Below are 20,517 nucleotides of genomic sequence, written 5' to 3' on the forward strand. Positions count from 1 at the left end.
CTCTCCAGGAGGGTATTTTTGTATAGAGGTCTTGCTGGATTTCCAAACTTTATGTAAGTAGCTTAATTTACTACAGCCAGACTTTCTTTACTAAGGGAATGTAGGACAGAGACTTTTGTTTTGCATGGAAGACACCTCTTCAGGGTTGCATATTTAAGATTTCCTTCCCTTCCTTACCTAAAAGAAAATGAAAAGCTTTTCTTTGAGCCCCCTTGTGTCTGTTCCAGGTCTTTGCTCTTTGGTGTGTATGCCTTTGTAGCAAGCTCTCTCACAACCGTGCTGTCTCCTTGACCTACTAGTGCTAGAAATGTATTCTAGTGAAACTGCTAAAGATTTCCTCTTCTGTGCACAAAATTAATATTCTTCCTAGAGGAAAATCATAGCAATGAGCATCTTCTGCTCTGCACCTCTACACAGCTGCATGTGAAAATGCTGACTTCAGATATGAAGCATTTGATGCCCCATGCAGTGTTGATTCCAGAAGGTCAGATTTTAAGGCCCATGGAAATCTTCTCTCCCCACCTCCTTCATGGCAGAAGCCAGAAACTTCTTCCCATGATTCCTGTACTTGAGGTCAAAGCACCTGCATCGAAGGAATTGCCCAATTATTCCAATGGTTACAATACCTTTATCATTAGGGATCATTTTGTCATCAAATCTGCACTTGTCTGCTACACTGAAGAGCAATCAAGTTCTGTGTTTTGAACATCATCTCACTCAATTTTTCTCTCCATGCTTGTTCAAACAAAATGGATACTATAAGGGGTTTGGGTTTTTCTTTTTTTTTATAGAAACACTTTATTGCTGCAGTCAATAACCCTGTGTATCACACACAAATAACCAATTACAGTTTAAGAAACTAAAAATAATTCTGCAAGTGGTAATACTGAGAAAACGAACATACATGAAAGGATACAAAACTATACATTAAGTTACTAGAAATTTAATAACTAAAAAATTCTGCCGAAGTATGAAGTGTCTTGTATAAACGTTATACAACACATGCCAGTGTAAAGTTCTTCAACATTATACAATCACCTATCTACAAATGTTTTACCTAAATACAAGATTAGCTGCAATTTTTTTTAACAGTTATCTTCTATACAAAGACAAATGCTTTCAGTACTTCATTGGAATTTACAGACACCGCAATATCTCAAAACTAAAAAATAATCACAAAATAAAAGGTCCCACCTAGAAATTTTCTTAGTGTATCTAATACAACACTAAGGAAATCCAGCCAGCAATATCCTTGCTTTTGTATTTACCCTTTTTGACCCATATCTGAGAGGGACCCGACCCAGAGTCACTGACCTCCCCCCTTTCATTGCTGGCCAGTCTCCAGAGCAGACCACACCAGAAATCTGTATCTTAACACACACCAGCTTTAGGAGAAATGTGGACCTGGTTCCTACTTTGCAATAGATACACATTCTGCCACACACAGGGCAGAAGCAACCAGCTCCTGTGCACGGTGACATCCGTGCATCACTTCCAAGGTTTCCCACCATGAAGTGGCAGGCCAAGCAGCCCCCTTCCTTACAGCACCAAGTGGGCCGCGTGCTCTATCAGTACGGAGGCTTGGCTTGAACAGAGTTATGACTGCTTGCCAGCAACTCCCAGGTAGAGCATAGAGGCCCAGCTCTTCTCTAACCCTTCACAGGCTCATTCAGTCTTCACTGAATGCCTCCTTGCTGAAGCAAAGCCAATCTCAGTGACACTCAACCAGAGGGAGCTGTCCCAGGGTCTGGCCATCTCTTCAGAGCACATTTTAAACACCACCCTCACTCCCAAAACACAGGCTTACAGTTGAAAAAAGTCCTGAGAATCCACAGGAATTTAGTATCTCATCAGCTCTTACACAGGATCAACCCTCTGCAGCACACACGTGTATTTCTAACATCATGCAAGCTCATGACCTGGCAGATTCAAATGTGACACAGCAGGGGAATTTCCTTGGCCCAGATGGTGTCTTTTTGGACAGGAGTGCCGTCAATAGAATGGGGTCAGTTATCTGGGGCATTGAACATATCAGCACAGGCTCTGGCAACCTAGGGAAGGGACTATAGTACATGGCATTAAGCCTCTGCTCCCTCCTACTTAAGTTCTGGTCTCAGGAAAGTCTCACAGTAACCCAAGCTAACTTTGGCCAAGGTACAAGGACCAGGCTTCTATTTCAGTCATTTCAAAAGCTGCCAGAAGGAAGTACTGGAAAGCCTGATCTAACAGGGGGTGATTGTTCCCCTTACTGACATCTGAATGGAAAGGGCAGAGCTCACCTGAGCTGGCATCAGTGCCTCACAGCTGGAAGCTGAAAAAAGTCAATAGTATTTTCTTGAGGAGAAAGAAGAAAAAAGCACCATTCAGCCTTCTCAAACATTTCATGGCACCATGCAGAAGCAGAGAACTACATCTCCAGAAGCCCAACATTAACACCAAGGAAGAATCAACATGAGAAGTGTCACCAGCATAAATGAAACCCCCAACAGATGGATCTCTTCTGCAGCCTTTCCTGGTATGAGCATTCCTAAGCCATATAAAAAGTTTAAATAATTTGTCTTAATTTTCATTCCAAAAAGATCTGTTGAGAGAGGGAGTTGTTAGCAGCAACACTGGCTAAAAAATTTTCATTCACAAGTATTTTTCCCCAAGTGATTTTGCTGGAGATGATTTTTCTTCACAAGTTGAGATACTCAGGGGCACAGCAAAAACCTTCAGTACCCTGAATACACTGAACAACACCTGGCACACTCCACATGCAGCTTCCAAAACACTGAATGAGATTTTGCCATGTTTCACCTAGAATTATGTACAACAGTGGCTGAAGCAGAACCAGCAAGTTGTGGTGGGCTGAATCGGCCATGCCAGAACATTGCTCACACCAGAGCTGCTTAGGTGAGCTGGGAACAGCCAGGTTTCATCCAGGACTTGTCCATCTTCATTGTATCAGCCATGCCAGAACACTGCCCACAGCAGAGCTGCTCAGGTGAGCTGGGAACAGCCAGGTTTCATCCAGGACTTGTCCATCTTCATTGTATCAGCCATGCCAGAACACTGCTCACAGCAGAGCTGCTCAGGTGAGCTGGGAACAGCCAGGTTTCATCCAGGACTTGTCCATCTTCCTTTCTCCGCCGGCCGCACACGGGGTGAGCACACGCGCAGCATCGCTTGGCAGCTGAGCCTGTGCCTCTCGCAGCTGTAACGTGAGCATCTCACAGACAGCCAGGCCTGTGCACCTGGGCATTTCTGAAGGACATCATGAAGGTGTGCAAGACCAGATACTTAACCCACGTGAGTTTATCTAGTGAATCTTTCACAGAACAGAACAGAAAACAAAACGAGACAGTGTATTATCTGGGTTCTCAAAATAGAAGAGGATCACCTACAGCAGAGTTCAGGAAAGGTCTTGAGTAATTGCACTTTGAATTATGGCAGGCACAGGCAACAAACTCTGCATGTGTATGGTCACAAAGACTGCCCTGATACTAGCAGGGTATGCAGCGTTTGTCTGCCTGTATCACTTAAGCGTGGGACATCCTGACAGCTAGTACAGTACACAAATCCATGCCAGTGCAGCTTTACCAGGACTGCCCAGAGGTCTGGATGTTTTAACACATCTCAAGAACAAGGTACCATGTTGTTCATGGAGATCACAGACAGTAAGCTTCAAGCATGAAGTGACAGAGGCACATGTGCTTTTCCTCTAACAGCTTCTAGAAACCACTGGGATGAGTGTTCTCTTACCAGAGTCCCTTCTCTGCCTTCTATTAAAATATTGATTTAGAAATAAATTAATATTACATTTTAAGGAAAAAATCCCTGATCTCTTACTGTTATATTTTAAGAAGTCTTAAAGCAGCTGCTTTTACTATGAAAAAATGTACCCAAAGTTGTACTTCAAAAAATACTAAGTGAAACTTGAACTAGAGCTAAGAATTTAGTTCACTATCTCAACAAGTAAACAGAAACTTTTACCTGAGAAGTCCAGGCAACTCCTACTAAAACCAGCCATATTATCATCATTGACTTGACAGAGATGTAGACAGGGCTCAAGTAGGGAAAGTCAGCTTTCAAATGCAGAGGCCTCACGTGCTGACTTTTCATGGGGCTTTGTTTCTGCTCTAGTCACACTGAGACTTTGGTTAAATGAGGGCTTAAAGCTGGACAGTGGTGCAGTGAAACAGACTGGACAAACAAATCAACTGCAGACACCCCAGGCTTTGGGCAACTAAAAGCCTTGCAAACAGATTTTAAAGCTGTCCCTCTCTTTGCATGAAAGCTGACTGATTAAAAAGCCAGTCCCAAATTCAAAAGCACAGATATATACTATTCTCTGACCACACAGTGCATCACATCAAGCAGGTATTTCTAAATTTAGCCACTTAATGCGATTTTTACTTCGTAGACTTGTATGTCAGCATCTCCTCTGACATCATATTCTTGGGTAATTCACACATGACACAGCATTAAAGAAAGAAAACCAGTTTCAGCTGTATTGACTAAGTTTCCTTTTTTCTGTAACAGTTCACATTTTTATCAATACCAATATAGCAACAAACCCTTTGCCAATGGTTTGGAATGAAAGCTACTTCAGGTATATATGAGCAGGTATGTTGATGGTCTGACCTGTTGGGGAAAAAAAAATCAAAACCAATCCCCAAAACAGAACACTGAAACCACTGAAAACAAACATTGTACACATCCACTACTCCTCATACACAAGTCACAAGTGCAATATCCTTTGAAGAAAATTGCTCCTCAAAGTAATCCCAAAGAGGCAGAATTTTTTAGTGTTACGTTTAGTGAGATAACGTGGGCGTGTGTGGGAAATCACAGGCTGAAATTTAATTTTTTTTTCATAAGGCAAGAGGTTTATGTTTCAGAAGAATAAATGGGGTAAAGAATTAAGAAATGTTTCAAAAATGACACATTCTTTCAAGTTTCATTCTCATTTGACATACATATCACAAAATAAAGATTTTTAAAAGTGCTATATGCTTTGTAAGTCTCATCGCAATATGTAAAGCAAAATTTTACACCTGCTGCTTGAGACACAATGTTAGTGGCAGTGTTAGTGGTAGATTAGACTCCCTCTCATTTCTCTCACTGTCTGGGACAACCTCCTTCATCACACATAAAGAACAGACCAACCAACCCCACAATACACATCCTCCAGAATCCCTTCAGAATCATCTTCTAAAGTAACAGACTCCATGAAGTTGGTGACAGCTCGCTAGCGGCTTCCTTGGTACCAAACCCAAGGCTCATTCTACCCTGTGAATACCTCATCCTCTGGCTCTTTGATCAGCCAGTATGAGACACAAAATGTTGAGAGGTATGCAACCATGATGACATTGACAGATATGCCTAAGGGATTTTTAAAAATTCCAACAAAAAAAAAAAGTAAAAAATTCATCCGCCAGCCCTCAGCTCTCAGCTGTTTGCTGATGTTAAAAAGGTAGAGCAGTTTGCAGTAAACAATGATATTCAAATCTTCAAGGACATATGGAAATACCCCTTCCAGCTAGCAATCAGACATGAAGGATTTCTGCAGCACAGTCTTCTGGCTCTGTGTAATGTGAAGAGTTTGTGTCTGAATGGTGAACCCCAAACATTTCTTTACTTTCAAAGTTTGGCTCCATTAGTGCAGGTTTTTCAAAAATATTCTTTTTGCTAGTTTCTGGACAGTTTTGTACATATATTACTCGGTTATAAGCTTTAAGTCTCTTCCACAGCTGTACGTACACCTTGCATTGTACATACATGAACAGAAGTCCTCCAGTGAAACCAATAGCCACAACTACCAGCTTAGTCCAAAATGGCCACTCTAGAATACCTGGAAGTAAAAATATAAAAAGAAGAATTAAATTCATCTCAGAAACTGCCAGTCAAACAGCAGGTCCTGGAAATTATCCTATCACCACTCCAGGAGGGTGTTTTTATAGAGGTCATGCTGGGTTTCCAAACTTTATGAAAGTAGCTTAATTTACTACAGCCAAACTTTCTTAAGCTGGACTAAACTGGATCTTTCAAAAATGTACTGTAAGGAAACTGTCACAGAGTTTGGGTCATGCCAGCTATTCTTATTTTGCAATTTTTCCTGTCTGGCTTTTTTTTTCTTCTTCAAGTCAAACACACAGACTTCTGCTTCATGTATCACATTCTTCCCCACCAGAGAAAAAACCAAAACAAGTGATTTTCTGTGTTTGAGCCTTGATGCAGTACAATCACAGAGTCAAGGCAACCACCATTAATATACTTAGGTCCTTTTACACCTGTTTTTAAACAAAGACTGGATCCAGTTATGAAAGGGATTCTATGGCATGGTTTCCTCTTCATAGCAGAGATTCAACCCAGTGACCCAACAAGTCTGTTCCACTCTGTGATCACACAGCACATGGAGATATAAAGGAATTATTGTTACCATATAGCTTGACATGTTTGTTATGCAGACGAGGAAAATTTTATCTGCATCACACTCAGTAACTTGTATCTGAACTAGAGCATCTCTGATACAAACTGCAAGTGTGATCACTCTGTGATCACACAGCACATGGAGATATAAAGGAATTATTGTTACCATATAGCTTGACATGTTTGTTATGCAGACGAGGAAAATTTTATCTGCATCACACTCAGTAACTTGTATCTGAACTAGAGCATCTCTGATACAAACTGCAAGTGCTGGAGATGCTGAAGCATTCCAAGCTTACCCTCTGCCCTTAAAAACTATCACCATCACTTTGCCCAAATTTGTCTAACTTCAACATTTAGACAGGGGATCTTGTTACATTTCTATCAACCACTTTTAAATTAAAAACTATTCATTTAATACATATTCTTACATAGCTCCTGTATTCATCCAGCCCCTTTAAAATAAGTGCCATCACAAGATGGATATGAAACTATGCTGAATCAATCATTATCAGGTTTTTCAGAGAATAAAATCATATCTTTCCAACTCTTCAAAATCTTAACCAAGATACAGGGCTGGTGTGGTTTTGGAAAGGCATGGCAGTGAGGGAAGAATTAAAATATTTTAGTCCCAAAATACAAAGGGCATTGCAGCTCTATTACTGATGAAATCTCACTTGTGATTCATATCTGACCCTCTCATTCAAAGATGAGCTGTCTCATGCTGTCTGTAGGCAGCGACAGCACATGCTTGCCCCTGTGTGGATATGAATATATATCCACACACACTTCCTGCACCCCTCAGCTCATTACAGCACTCCCTGGATTTAGAATCCAAATGAAAGGAGAAAAGAAAGCACTATAATATGGACCAAATATTCACAACATTCCTCTTAGTTATGTTCATCTAATATATTTACAGGAAAAAATAACCTTTGAAAACATATCCTTTTCATTATCATATGGAAGCCTTACACTTTTGAAAGGCCAAGAATGTTCACTGCTCATGGAAGAAATGGGGTTGGATGGAACAGAAACTAAGAGATTTCACTGAAAGCAGCTTCCTGACTGAAGTCGTGAACAATGCAGCTATAGCCTAAATGAGAAATAAGAGGATAACTTTTTAATTTCAAGTGATTCTGCTTTGAAGAGACTGTAACAACTCTGTGGATTTACAGGTTTATCAGTGCTCAACCACCTCCCCAAAGGACACTGTTCAATCCCCAGCAGAACAATTTCCACCTGCATGTCTAGTTGGCATGCAGTGCTCTGTAAGCAAGGACCACTTGCTTTCTAACAGCTTCCATCCATTCTACCCCACCTTCAGGCACAGCTGCCTGAGGAATAGTTTTGTGACAGGTGCAAATCTGCAGCCCAGCATACCTGAGTAAACACATTTCAGCTTGGCACGTTTACTGACTGAAGACAAACCTGTACTGGCATACTAAAGAAAACCTTCTAAGGTACCTGTGCACTGGGGCGGCAGCCCTTGATAAGACTGCAAGCATCTTATCTCATTTGTGCAAATTGGAGTCCTAATACTCAACTTGAATTTCTTCTGCTTCAAGTGCAATCATTCATGAAAGTTTTCCCAGCCTAACATGGCTCTCGCTGATGACTAACCCACCCCACAGACAACTGGGCAGAAAGAAAACCCTGTTGATTTACCTCAAAGATTTGAATTTAGGTTCCTCTTACTTCTTCTCTTTTTTAAAACTGTTCCAGTTTTGCCCAGTTTAAAGGTAGCCATAGCAGCAAACAAATGCTTATATCCTTATCTGCAAATTTAGACCTAAATTTGCTGAGGCAGTGCAACTTTGTGTCTGGCTACAGTGGCTTAGCTCTCATATCCATGCATTTCACAACTGCTAACTAAATTGACCTGAAACAGATTTTAAAAGTACCCATGGATTAATTCACTGGTTAATTTACTGATTTAGCTAAATAATTTTAGAACTCTGCTTTTAAACCAAACCAACACCAGGGTAAAGCTGACTGGTTTAAGTTTAACACTTAAGTTCCACATCCTCTCTGCAATCAGGATAAAGAATTATTCCAAGAGAATAAGTGAGAAGATAAGCAAGTAACATACCGGTAGTTTGTCCCTGTTTAATCTCTTCAGCAGTCCTGTCTATCAGGACATAGAGAGACCACACAACGCAGGTGATGGCAATGATATGGAATGTTACAGAGCACATGATCTTCCTCCTCTCGCTGGCTGTCATCTGCAGCTTCTCCCACTGGCAAGAAACCAGGAACCAGAGCAAGAGATTAGGAGTTTATTGTAGTTACTAGAGAGTATGAAAAGAGAACGTTGATGAGAACAAAAACCAGGCAGGAGACCAGTTTCCTCCTAACAGGGATTGTGAAAGTCAGATGGCATCATTGCTTTGGTCACAGCACGTGTGTGAGGGCTGGCAGCTCACCCTGCTGTGACAGGAGCCATCCTGGTGCCAGAGGGGACTCAGTGCTCAGCTCCCACCCTGTGCCTCAGCACAATGCCATCACACCCTGCTTAGCCACACAGGGCCCGAGCAGCGCTGCTCCTTCCTGGGTACCCCCAGCTGAGCTGAGCATCTCCAGTGGGAGTGGTACCCTTGCTCAGGGAGGCATTCAACAGAACAGTGGAAGTGGCACAGGATTCAGGGTGTGTAAAGACACCTCAGGGTGAGCTCTCAGAGTCCCATGGCTGTTCAGTTCTCACCTCCTCCTCTGGGGGTTTCATTCAATCTTCACTTGTATTTAACACCACTTATAGCAGTGACACTCACACTTTATTTTCAGTGTTTCAAGTGCACTTCAATACATATGCCCATAGAATATACAGAATGGGAGTGAGAGGTTTTCTAAGTGAGAGGATGCAGCAAATTAAATCCCGAGTTCTGCATCTATCAACAATGCTTATATAGCCCAAAACAAAACCACAAAATCAGGCCAATGTACTTTCAGAAAGATACAAGGAAACCAGACAATTATTATAGATGCTTCTAATATGCCAGACATACCTGGGACACCCAGAAGCTGTGTTTTAAATTTCTTTTCTGTAATTTTGCCTATGTATATGATGAAAGTTTTTGCATGTGGGACACACATGCCTCAGCATATCTGCTCAGAAGAGAGTTATGACAGGCTTTTCTCATACTTTTACAAAATACATGCTGGGACATATAAACATCTCATGCATAAAAAGGTGCATCTGATGTCTTGTAGAATAATTTGTAGAAAAAGAGGACTTCAAAAAGGAAGCATAATGTGGAAGGGGGTGAGGATGAACTGAATGGTATGATTGAAATCATCCATTATGTTGAATTATTGCTTCCACTGCCACAAAAATGAGAATGGTTGAAACATGAGACAGAGACTTTGTGATCATCTCTGTGCTGCCAACAGACACATCTCTTTGTCCAGCCCAAGCCACATTTCCAGTTATGTGGGCATCCAACCTCATCACGGCAAAATAATTGAGTACTTCCAGGAATTACATGCTAGAGTTGTTGTACTAGAAAGCTATATTTTCCAGTCATTTTAGAAAAAGATTGGACAAAACATTCCCTTTGCATGTTGTATTTTAAACAGAAAATTGCTTTTGCTTCTATAAAAAGGTGTTGCCTTTGATAGAAGTACAAATTAATCAAATTATTTTGCCAAAAAGCAACCATGTTAAATCTATTTGCAAATGCTTTTACAGAGCTAGGAGGACCTGTGCTTTGACTAATTTACAGTTCTCTTTTCTGTTCCACAGCTTGGGCTTCTCTGCTGGACAATACCTCCTGTGAACTGCTGGCTCCACAATCTCAAAACCAGCTTGCACCACCTCACTGCTTCAAGAGAGATGACTGCAAAGCAAAACAGAAAATATTCTGCAAATTGCACACTAGCCCAGAGAGGAAACTCAAATCTGTGGGTCCCCGCTGCATTATTCTGATGACACAGCATGTGCCATTTCCCACTTAAAATAGTCATCAGTTCTGGACTTTTCAAGTGTTGTTAAAACAAACAAGAAAAAAAAAAAAGCCCAGGGGAAAATTTAATGTCTTTTTTTTAATTGAAATTTTCAAATTAGGCATCTCTCTTTTGTCTGCCCTCATCTTCATTTGAGCCATGACACATTTTGTTCTCACTGTCTTCCCTTAGTAACTTAGTGTTTGAACAGCCCAATGCTGCAATACAACCTTAAGATGCCAAGGAAGTTTAATTCCATTCCTACCCTATAGACAAAGAGAAGTCCTATTATTTGTTCCATCCTGATCATGCTCACAGTTCCAGGCTGTTTTCTCCTGACTGAAAGCCTACCATAAGGGCTGAGTTGAAGATACAGAGGCATCTTATCTCTTTGTTGCAGCTGAACCCCTAAAAGGACTCTATATGTATTTGAGAGGCAAAATCCTTCTATTTATGGCTCTATTCCTGCTTTCTGGCAACTTGTCTGCTTCCCACAGATGACCTGTTCAGATATAACTAATGATGTTGAGTGACTCATTTTTGAAGGTGCACAACATCTTTTTTTTTCCACAGGGCACAAATATTCAGAAAATGTTCACCACCCACTTCAGGCAGAGGGAGCACAGAAAAAAAACAGCAGTCAACTGACAACTATAGCAACTCTTCTTTGGATTCTCTGGAATAATTTCTTTCCTGTCCTATGGTTCGGTTGTGCAGGGTATTGGCTGTGCAGACAACAGACCTTATGATGACCAATTCTGCAGCTCAGAAACAACTACACTCTGTGCCAAGGGGCTATGAAGCCAAAATCTGCATTTTTAGTAGGCAATGATCCACCACAGTCATAAGCAAAGGACATCTCCTCCACTGGACATGCTAAGCTCTACACTTTGCAGACAGTACACGTCTCTAAAAAAATAAGAAGTGTTTGAAATCTGCTCTATTTTCTGTTAGAAGACAGGATTCTAGGATTTGGACAAGTTCTCATAATAGTTTTTGGATAGCTGCAGTCCAAACTTCTCACCCTACATGATTTAGGCTCATGATAACTGAATTTAATGTTTCTCATTTATTCTAGTTCCAGACTGAGGTTATCATTATTAACCTCTTCCACTTTGGTACATATGGCAAGATTTGTCTGTGCTAAGAATATCAGTAACTTCCATCTCAAAATCCTGATGTCAGGACAAATGACATTGGAAGCTCAGAGGATGTGGGAGAACAAAATGAGGACAGAAGCACCTATACATTAAATCACCAGATTTTGCTTAATACTTATCTATTAAACAAAAATACAGGTTCTAGTCCTTCACAGCCTAAGAAAAGGTAAAAATGAAAACACATCTAACAGGGAACCACCTTCTACTTACAATGTATTATCCTCACTAAGTAAGCTTGATCCTTTAAAAAGAAAAGGAAAGCTACAAATTTTAACTAAATTACATCCAAGAAGTGTGATTGAAAGTAAATTTAATGTGAAACCCTCATCTTTTGAAGTGAACTTAAAAGCCATCTGGATCTTAGAGCCACAAACTAAAGCAGCTAACAGTAATAGAAAGCACCCCATAAAAAAAAAACAAACTGCTGACTGTAGAATTTTGTGCTCTAAAATCTAAAGAAAAAAATAAGATTGTTGCATATATATATATATATATATACACACACACATATACAGACAGAAAGCTGCTGGGCTGTAACAGCTGTTATCAGAGCTGGATTCCTGTGATGTTGAATTTGCCAGGGTGAGGAGTGTTAATTCAAATCCTTTTGTACCTATACAAGACTGACCAGACTTACTTACAAAACCATTCACAAAGACATGGTGGGTGCTGCAGGCTCGTGGGCACAGCCTGTTCCAGAGTGGATCTCTGCTTAACAAAGCATGTTCTCGGGGAAGCAGGTGCTGTGCCTACCTTCCTCAAAGGCTTCAGCTTTGTCTCCATGATGAACTCATACTTGCACAGCTCACAGCACCGCGTGTCCGAGCTCTTGATCCACTGCTGCAGGCAGGCCTGGTGCACAAAGTGGAGACTGCCCGTACAGTGGCAGGGCGTAATCAAAGGGCTCTCATCATCTCCTTCACAGTGACAGATCCTGGATCAGAAGCAAAGCTGCTCATTAGAAGAGGAAGCAGAAAGGATGTGGAAGAGCCATGTAATATCTGTGATCACACATGGATGTTCACTGGGGATCCCGAGACATAAATTAAAGGAATGTGTTCCACAAAGGAGCTAAAACTAAACAACTCAATTGCTGCACAAGCACATACACAGGCACAAAATAATTAAGCACAGACACAGATGACTAGACAGCTGCTTTCTCACAGATGATGCACACATGTAGAGCCTGACAGAAATGCAGTACCTGAAAGAAAAAACGGAGCAAGAAATGACAACATTTCACCCAGACCAATAGCACTTAACTGCAAATAGCATTTAAACAGATCAGACAGCACTTCCCAAGAAAAAATATGCACAGAGAGGTACAGCTACTCATGTACTATGGTCTGAAATAGAAGATAAAACAAAATTCCAATACCAGTGGTGAAACAGTCCACCCCAGGATCATGAACAACTAATTTAGACAGCCTGTATTTTGCACAAGTGATTAATTCCAATGCAAATTCCTAAGAGACAGATTCACAATTCAAAACTACAGAACTGAATCTGAACCCCAAAACACACTTACTCTACATGGTTTTGCTTCTCCAAATCTGACTTAGCAAGACTTTCTAAGGAAGCATCAGCATCAGCAAAATTCCCTATTTTTCTCACAGCCTAACTGTGCAAACAGCAAAGACATCTGATAAAGAGTTACTACCAGCTGCTGACATTTGATTTCCAGATTCAATTTATACACAACCCCTGGGTAGCATCAAGCATTGTGAGTCCTTCTAACCATGGGGCAGAGGTCATGAATTGAAAGGGGTTTGGTGAGGAGCACAGGGAATGAATACAAGTTACTAAGCATATGTGAAGTAAATTCTGGCCTGCTGCCATCCCTGTCTATTGCTGAAATCTCGTACTGATGTGTAGCATCTTGCCTCCTGGGACCTTGCTGATAGCTGGCAAGTGGAAATGAAGGCGTGGGTGGATTACAACAGTATCTTGATGGTAAGCCAGTACAGAACTAGATATGGTGGTAATGAGGGGGGGAAATCAAATAATATTGGAAAGTAATAACAAAGGCAGCTTTAGGAAGTGCTGTTAGGGAGGAGAAAGACTAGGATAATAAAAATGCTAGGTAGAGGGATAAGACATTTGCTCCTGAACTTGATGACTCTTGCTCCTCAAACACAATTTTGATGTGGGAGAGAGCAGACCAGCAGCCAAGTCACCATGAAGACAGTCCAGATCTTGTTGCTCCTGACACCTGTGCACATGATTAATCCTCTGCAGCTGGAATAATGACACCCATAATTTTTGAATCTCACACTATGGACATCACACAGGCCTATCACTAAGAGCCAGCGCTCAGATACACTTTGACCAAGAAAACCAGGAAGCCTGTAACAAATAAAAAAGTGTGGTGGGATACAAACTGAGGGGAAAAAAAAATCTAAAGCTATATTGATCTGATCTCACAAGCAATTTTCAAGCAGTCTGTTTTCTCCTGATTCCCCCTCTCTGACCAAACTAGCAGTGCTGTCAGGACAACATATTGCTCATTAAAAGCTAAAACACGTTCAGCTTGACCTTTATGATGCGTAGCTGTGTCTCTCATAGTATTGCCAGTTTGGGCACTGATAAAATATCTCAGAACCCCAAACCTGAAATAAATTTTAGGAGAATTTATTTGACTCCAAAGGAAGTTATTTTGCTTAGTAGCTTTGTTAAGTGCATCAGAGGGGTGCAGGACCGCAGAGAGAAGGCTGCATGCTTCAAATCACACATACTGGATTAGCAAGGTGACAGGGTAAAAGAAGAGACAGAAACAGCACAAAGGCAGGGGAAAGCAGAACAGTCACCACTGCACATGGGAGGGTTAAAAAGGTAGGTGGTTCTCTGGTAAACCAACCTGCAGGTATCCCCCGATGTGGACACAGGGGACAGAGGGGGTAACTTTTCTGAGAGAGGGGAAGGGCAGTCAAGGTCACTGTCCTTCTCAACTGAACAGAGCGGTGCCCGCTGCTCTTTTGGTTTGAGTTTCACTGAGGTGCTGTCCTCAAAGACGTCATCATCTCCCATATCATCAGAGCAGAAGTCTGTGCTTTCCACCAGCATGCTGGAGGATTTGTCAGCTTGGAAGTGACTGGAATAGCTCTCCAGTTCGTGAAATTTATGCAGGCTGCTGATGCTGGAGGTGTGGGAGAAGGAAAAAAGGTAACGCAACAGTTTTTTGCTCCTTGAGGAGTCATGGTCCACCTTGTCCTCCAGCAGGGGGATATGCACAGCGCTGTGGTTCTCTGCTCCTCCCGATGCACTTGAGTAGTTGGAAAGGGAAGGGATATAGGAGTGCTTAGAATTGCTAAAAGAAAGAGGCCTGAGATTCAGCGGTTTCCTCTCTTTAAGATGAAATTTGTTAATCCTTAAACACTGCTCTTGGTTCAGGGTCAGTTTGCCTTCTGAGCGTGTCCGCTCCACATAATCAAAGCACTCGCTGGTGCTCTGCGCCTTCTGGTCCACGTCATTGAGGGACTTGGAGAATTTCAGGGTGCGGGTGGGCTTTACATTCTTAGCAGACCTGAGTGCCTGGCCCCGATCCTGCCCACGGGAGTTTCTCTTTGCTGCATGTACCGTGTCCTGACAGATTACTGTCACAGTGACCCCTTGTGTCAGAGGGCTCTGGCAGTGCGGATTTTTCAAGACAACAGCAGACTGCACTGGACTGTGATGACAACACTCAGAAAACACTGCACTGGAACTGCATGCAGAATAGTGGAATAAAAGCACAGAAAGCAAAAAAAAACAATTAAAAAGGAGAACATGTAGAATTAAAAGTGAAGAAATGAGAATTACAGCTAGTGTGCGAATGGTGAACATAGCAGGGCCAAACAGTCAGTAGGATTTAACAAAGCAGTGTTAGACAGCAGTCGAGTCAAACAAATGGGATGCTTCAAGTGGGAATCCCACATCGCTTACTTCCCCACAAACATGCTTTTTCAGTTTTGTTTTTCCTTAATTTGAACCTTGTCTGAGCCTCCCTGCAGCCACGCAAACGGCACACGTTACCTGCAGATGTCCTGGGTGGATGGTGTGACAGAAGTCCGAGAGAAGCTATGAGGGGCAGAGACAGAGGTTGGACTTCCAGCCTGCAGTGAAATTAAAACAAGCAAACAAAAACACCCTCAAGTCAGGAGTCAGTATGCAGAGCAATTACCTTCAGGGTGAAACACAGCGTATGGAGTCAGATATCACTCTATAGCAGATACTCAAGGGCTAGTTGTAAGAAAGTGACTTTACTGTTAAATGCGAGAAAGGTCACCGAGTCCCATCCCTGGAGAAGTAGTGATTAGAACAGAAATGTTTTACCCCAAGGTCAAATGCAGATATCTCTGGAGTGGAACCTGCCAGCTGTCAAACATTGCACAGAACAATAGCTCAGGAAATGAGCAATGCTACAGTAATTAGAATAATTAGATGGAAGTGTGTGTATAAACAGGCTGGAATTTAGCTACCATGTAATAGCTAATCCTTCCTCTAACAATGATGGCAAGAGATTAGAGGCTTGGGGTTTTCTTCACAAAACAGAACCAGCAGTAACTCAGTAACTCAAACACAACCTGAGGGCTTATATTCCTTACTAGCATATGCACATGAGCACCATCTGCCAACCCACACCATTCCCTGAAGTATTTGGTGTACTTTATGAGGCCTTTTGTCCTGCTCTTACTTGAACAGGATCTTCCATCCTGGAAGATCCATACTGGACAGGAGGTATGGCAGCAGTCATATTTGTAAGTTGCAACAAGAGACAGTGAGAAATAGAATAACTGAAGAATTAAGAATTAGCTGAACTAACTCAAAAACATAAAGTGAAGCTCTTGGCACATTTAACACTTAATAGACAAATCTGAACTCAGTATGCTAAGCATTGTCTCAGCTGTCACTCCTCTGGCTGTTATTAAAGACCTTTTCTGCTGCTGTATCCTGCACGTCACTTTGACAAACTTCTCAACTCCTCCTGGAGATATCTGCGGGGAGGAGTCCTGCATTAATAACCTCATTACACAGAATCTTTAAACCTGGGTCTCCCATGTTCCACAGCTGCTGGACAGGCTGCACTGCTCACCCACTGCTGCAAAACACTGTTTGCACTTCAAAATTCAAAAAAGCTTTACAGCTCTTTTGATCTGCACAGCAAAGCCTGAAACCCAGGAAAGAACAATGCAGTCAGCAGAACAACAGAAATGTCATCTCCATACTGGGCTGCACAGAAAGCAGCACTGCCAGCAGAGACCCGGGTCAGGCAGCTGCAGACAGCCAGACCAGGGAGGCCTCAGGTGATAAAAGGTGTGCTACCACAGAAGCATGCTGTGCCCAGCCCTGTGCTTCAGCTTCAGACACCAGCAGTTATCACTGCTTTGATCATGCTGCAACACACACTGCATCTGTCTTGGGACTTGTCAATTCTATACTTATTTATTAAAAGCCCTTATTGTATATTTAAACAAGGCTGTCACAGGCTTTTATACTGTCATACCAAACCAAGGTTCCTTGTCACATGTTATACTCTTTATTTCTTAGTGAGAGAAGATACATACACATGCTACTTTATAAATACAGATAAAACAATAACTTCCTTGTCACAGAACTCATCTTTTAAGGTCTTGTTTCTCTAGTCAACAGCACTATAGACAGCAATGTGTCTGCCCTCACATTAGGACACCTCAGGTGCACAGACACTGAAACAACAGGTATCCACTTACAGCAGGATCTGCAGGAACCAAAAGCAAGACAGCCACCTCTGACACACACCTCTTAACCCTTAGTAAGACACTGTAAGTTATTTGCCATCTTACCCAAAGCTGGGTACATGTATAGAATAAAACCCAGCAGAATAACCTTGGCCCAGAAAGCAAACTGAGCTATGTAATGACTGTGACAAAACAAATTACAGACAAAGATCAATTACTGGCTTTATCCAGGAAAACTACAGTTCTTTACATTTTACACCACTTGCACATGCTAAGGATTCTGATCATGCAGTGATGTGAATTCAGGTACTTGTTGGAAATTTTTTCTCTCTTTGATGATTAACCTCTCCTAAAAGCAGGTACACCTGACTTCCTATTCTATCTTGTAGGGCTTGTGCAGTAACTTTTTTTAACTCGAAGTCTGACAATTTAATGAAAGATTTGACACTAATTTACTGATAAAGTGTTTCACTCTGCAAAAAATTAAAACTAAAAAAATGAAATAGTTTAAAAGACGTATTGAGCAATCTTCTAAAAACAAAATATTAAACCAGTAAAACAGCACGTTGCATTCTGTCCTGGAGACACAGCTATATATTGTTGGAAGTGAAGTCATGGATCAATTAATAAATCTGTCTCAGGTTTTATGTTAGGAGCAAATCACAGAAGGTAACCTGCGAAGAATGAATCCAATCTCTCAGCTGCTTCAGTTTAGCAATGAACTTTTCTAAAATAGGATAGCAGAATGTATGATGTGACAGTCTAATAGAAGATGAATAGAATCAATGATCCAAAATTTCCCTTCCAAAACCATGTTACTGGTTTCTTGATCCAATTGTCTGGTTCCAAGAGTGTTAAAAGTCTTGCCAGTTGGGAAATCAAAAGGCTGGGACAAAAAAGAAATTATGAAATTTCATTTGCATTTCAAGCTTAGTATTCTGTTTCTAGATGCCAGTACTGCTCAGAGTGGCTTACAGAAACTCAGTATCTGAGGCACATTTCCTTTCCCCCCATTTTTCTGCTTCAGAACAAAAGATACTTTTCTCTATTTTCATACATAATGAAAGTGCAATCAATCTATGAACAGAAGTTAACACACTTGGATAGGCACCACAAAAAGGAACAACAAATCACTGTAGGAAGTTATGCCCTACCCTTGGTTCAAACGAGCAGTGGCTACCACCAAAAGCCATGGTTCAATGAGCCTCCAGTCACCCAGTCTGTCCTTCTTTCATCCCATGCTTTTTGCTGATGAAACTTTACAGAGCTGCACTGCAACTCAGAGTAGGATAGTGAGGTGAGGTAAAACAAACCACTGCTTTAATGCCAGTCACTTCCCTAGGAATGCCAGTCAGTGACAGGACTGAGTCTCTGACAGGGAAGCACAACTCTCTGACAAGAGCACAGCAAAATGCAAGCTGCTGCCCAAGTACCAAGTTCTGCTGCATCTAGAAGCAGGGTTACACATCACTGCTGCTGGCCAGTCCTCTCAGCTCACCTGGCTCTACTGACTCAGACACAGCAGCTTTCAGCAGAGGTGCCACAGAAAAGAAGAAACACAGGCAGCCTTGCGACAGAACCCAGCGAAGAAGAGGCAGTGATGGGTGAATGAAACAGGCAGGTCCAGCTATCTTGGAGCTCTGATGCTGCTCCCACACACAGCTCAGCTCTGAAGGGGCTGGGAAAATAACCAGTCAAAGCCTTCTCCACTCTGTAGCTTCTGGTACACATCACTCTTACTGCCCCAGCTGCAGCCTCCCAGGTAGCAGCACCTTTGGCCAAACTGGATATTTATAATGGCAATAGCAGCAGTTGGTTTTAGAGCACTCCTTCTCACAGAAGGTTTATGCCATGTTGATATGTGACATGTAGCCTACGCCTTGACAGCCTGAATTTGACCCTTCTAACCCCATAATCACTTGCTGAAACTCTGTGGACTGTCATGCCCTTCGCATGGAGGAACACCACCTCCAGTGACAAGCCTTGGAGCCATGTGCTTGTGAGTTACTCTGTACAGCCTGACTGGTTGCTTAAAATAGCTCAGTACTAAAGGTCAATAGCTAGTTAATTGTGTATATTGACATTCCTATCTAATGCAATTCACCGAGGTCACAGCACAGCCTTCTGCACTGGCACTCCAACACTCACAGCAATTTTGAAGGTAACAGTTCCTGGGATTCCTACCGTTCTCTGAAGGGTTGCTTTCAGGAGCACATACATGTTTTAATATGCTTATATGCAGGTGTCCATGCATATATACACATAGATGTTCTCATTCTGCCTCCACATGAACAGTGTTATCTATTGGTAAGAGAACTCAGCCTTTTCTTATTACATACCTTTGATTACATGCTGCACACCAAAACCCAAAAAACCCCTTCCTGCCTAAGAAAATAAAGGCATCTTTGAAGTGAGCCATAGTGAACATGCCGATGGCTCGGGTATATTTCAAGATAACCTGCTTATCTGAGATGACACTTCTGGGTATAGCTGCTGTTGTTCCACTCTAGGCTGCACTTCAGTAACAGCAATTAAATCTCATTTTAAAGAACAGGGCCTGTCACATCCTAAAAACGTTATTCAATTATTCATTGAAAGTAAAAAATTAGAAACAACTCCTGTAGAATTTTTCAACTGATTGGAAGTCTAAAGCAAGCAAACAAAGGCTTTCCCCCACACATACAAACTTTGTCTTTTGTAGGTGCCACAGGATTAGGAATAATACTGTGACCCTACTACTCATGCTACAAAAACAACTAGAGGTTTCAGCTAAGGATCTAGAACTAATATACAAAGAACTATGCACATTTAATAACAGAACACAACTCTCTTTTGTGCAGACAAAGAGTGAAAAGAAGCTCAATTTTAAGTCTTTTATTGGGAGGAACTTCTGAACAAGGAGCTTCAGGCAAATACAAATTTAGCAATAGAGCAAGGAGCGAAACACTCCACAACTGGAATTTTGATTATGGGCTGGCCTTTATTTTATGTGCTCTCGAGTGCTTTCAGCAAGTCCTGTGTTCCATGTGTGGCTCTTGCTAGAGTGCACAGCAGGTCCACAGTCTCTGAAGCTCATCTGTGGAGCAGATGCCAAAGGAGGCCTCCAGCAGTGCAAGGAGACCAAAGTGGACAAACCTGACACCTGACATAGGCAGAACAGGCGACCATGGACAGACTGGGCAGACAGCCCTACTGACACAGGCTGGTTTTGAAAGCTTTTATACCAATATGGCAGGATCAACCATCAGCAACTTCTGATCTTCTCCAGTAAGTTCTCCCTACCAGATTCACACCATATTGACTTC

The 20,517-nt window shown here is 41.8% G+C and overlaps 1 protein-coding gene across 2 annotated transcripts in view; it reads right to left on the reverse strand.

The window, feature by feature from the left end:
* Window positions 1-766: 766 nt before the first annotated feature.
* MARCHF8 (membrane associated ring-CH-type finger 8) overlaps window positions 767-20,517 on the reverse strand; it is an 88,529-nt gene continuing 68,778 nt past the window's right edge. The window contains exons 4-8 of one of the 2 annotated variants that reach the window (XM_058029546.1): window positions 15,528-15,607; window positions 14,374-15,219; window positions 12,270-12,450; window positions 8,507-8,654; window positions 767-5,836 (exon numbers count right to left, since the gene is read on the reverse strand). In XM_058029546.1, the coding sequence (XP_057885529.1) occupies window positions 5,532-5,836; window positions 8,507-8,654; window positions 12,270-12,450; window positions 14,374-15,219; window positions 15,528-15,607 (1,560 nt within the window). In that variant the 3' untranslated portion in view covers window positions 767-5,531. The remainder of the gene's footprint in view (window positions 5,837-8,506; window positions 8,655-12,269; window positions 12,451-14,373; window positions 15,220-15,527; window positions 15,608-20,517) is intronic. The other variant, XM_058029547.1, reaches the window with a different exon arrangement.

The sequence above is a fragment of the Melospiza georgiana genome, chromosome 8 (assembly GCF_028018845.1).
Source record: "Melospiza georgiana isolate bMelGeo1 chromosome 8, bMelGeo1.pri, whole genome shotgun sequence".
In the NCBI taxonomy this organism is placed as follows: domain Eukaryota; kingdom Metazoa; phylum Chordata; class Aves; order Passeriformes; family Passerellidae; genus Melospiza; species Melospiza georgiana.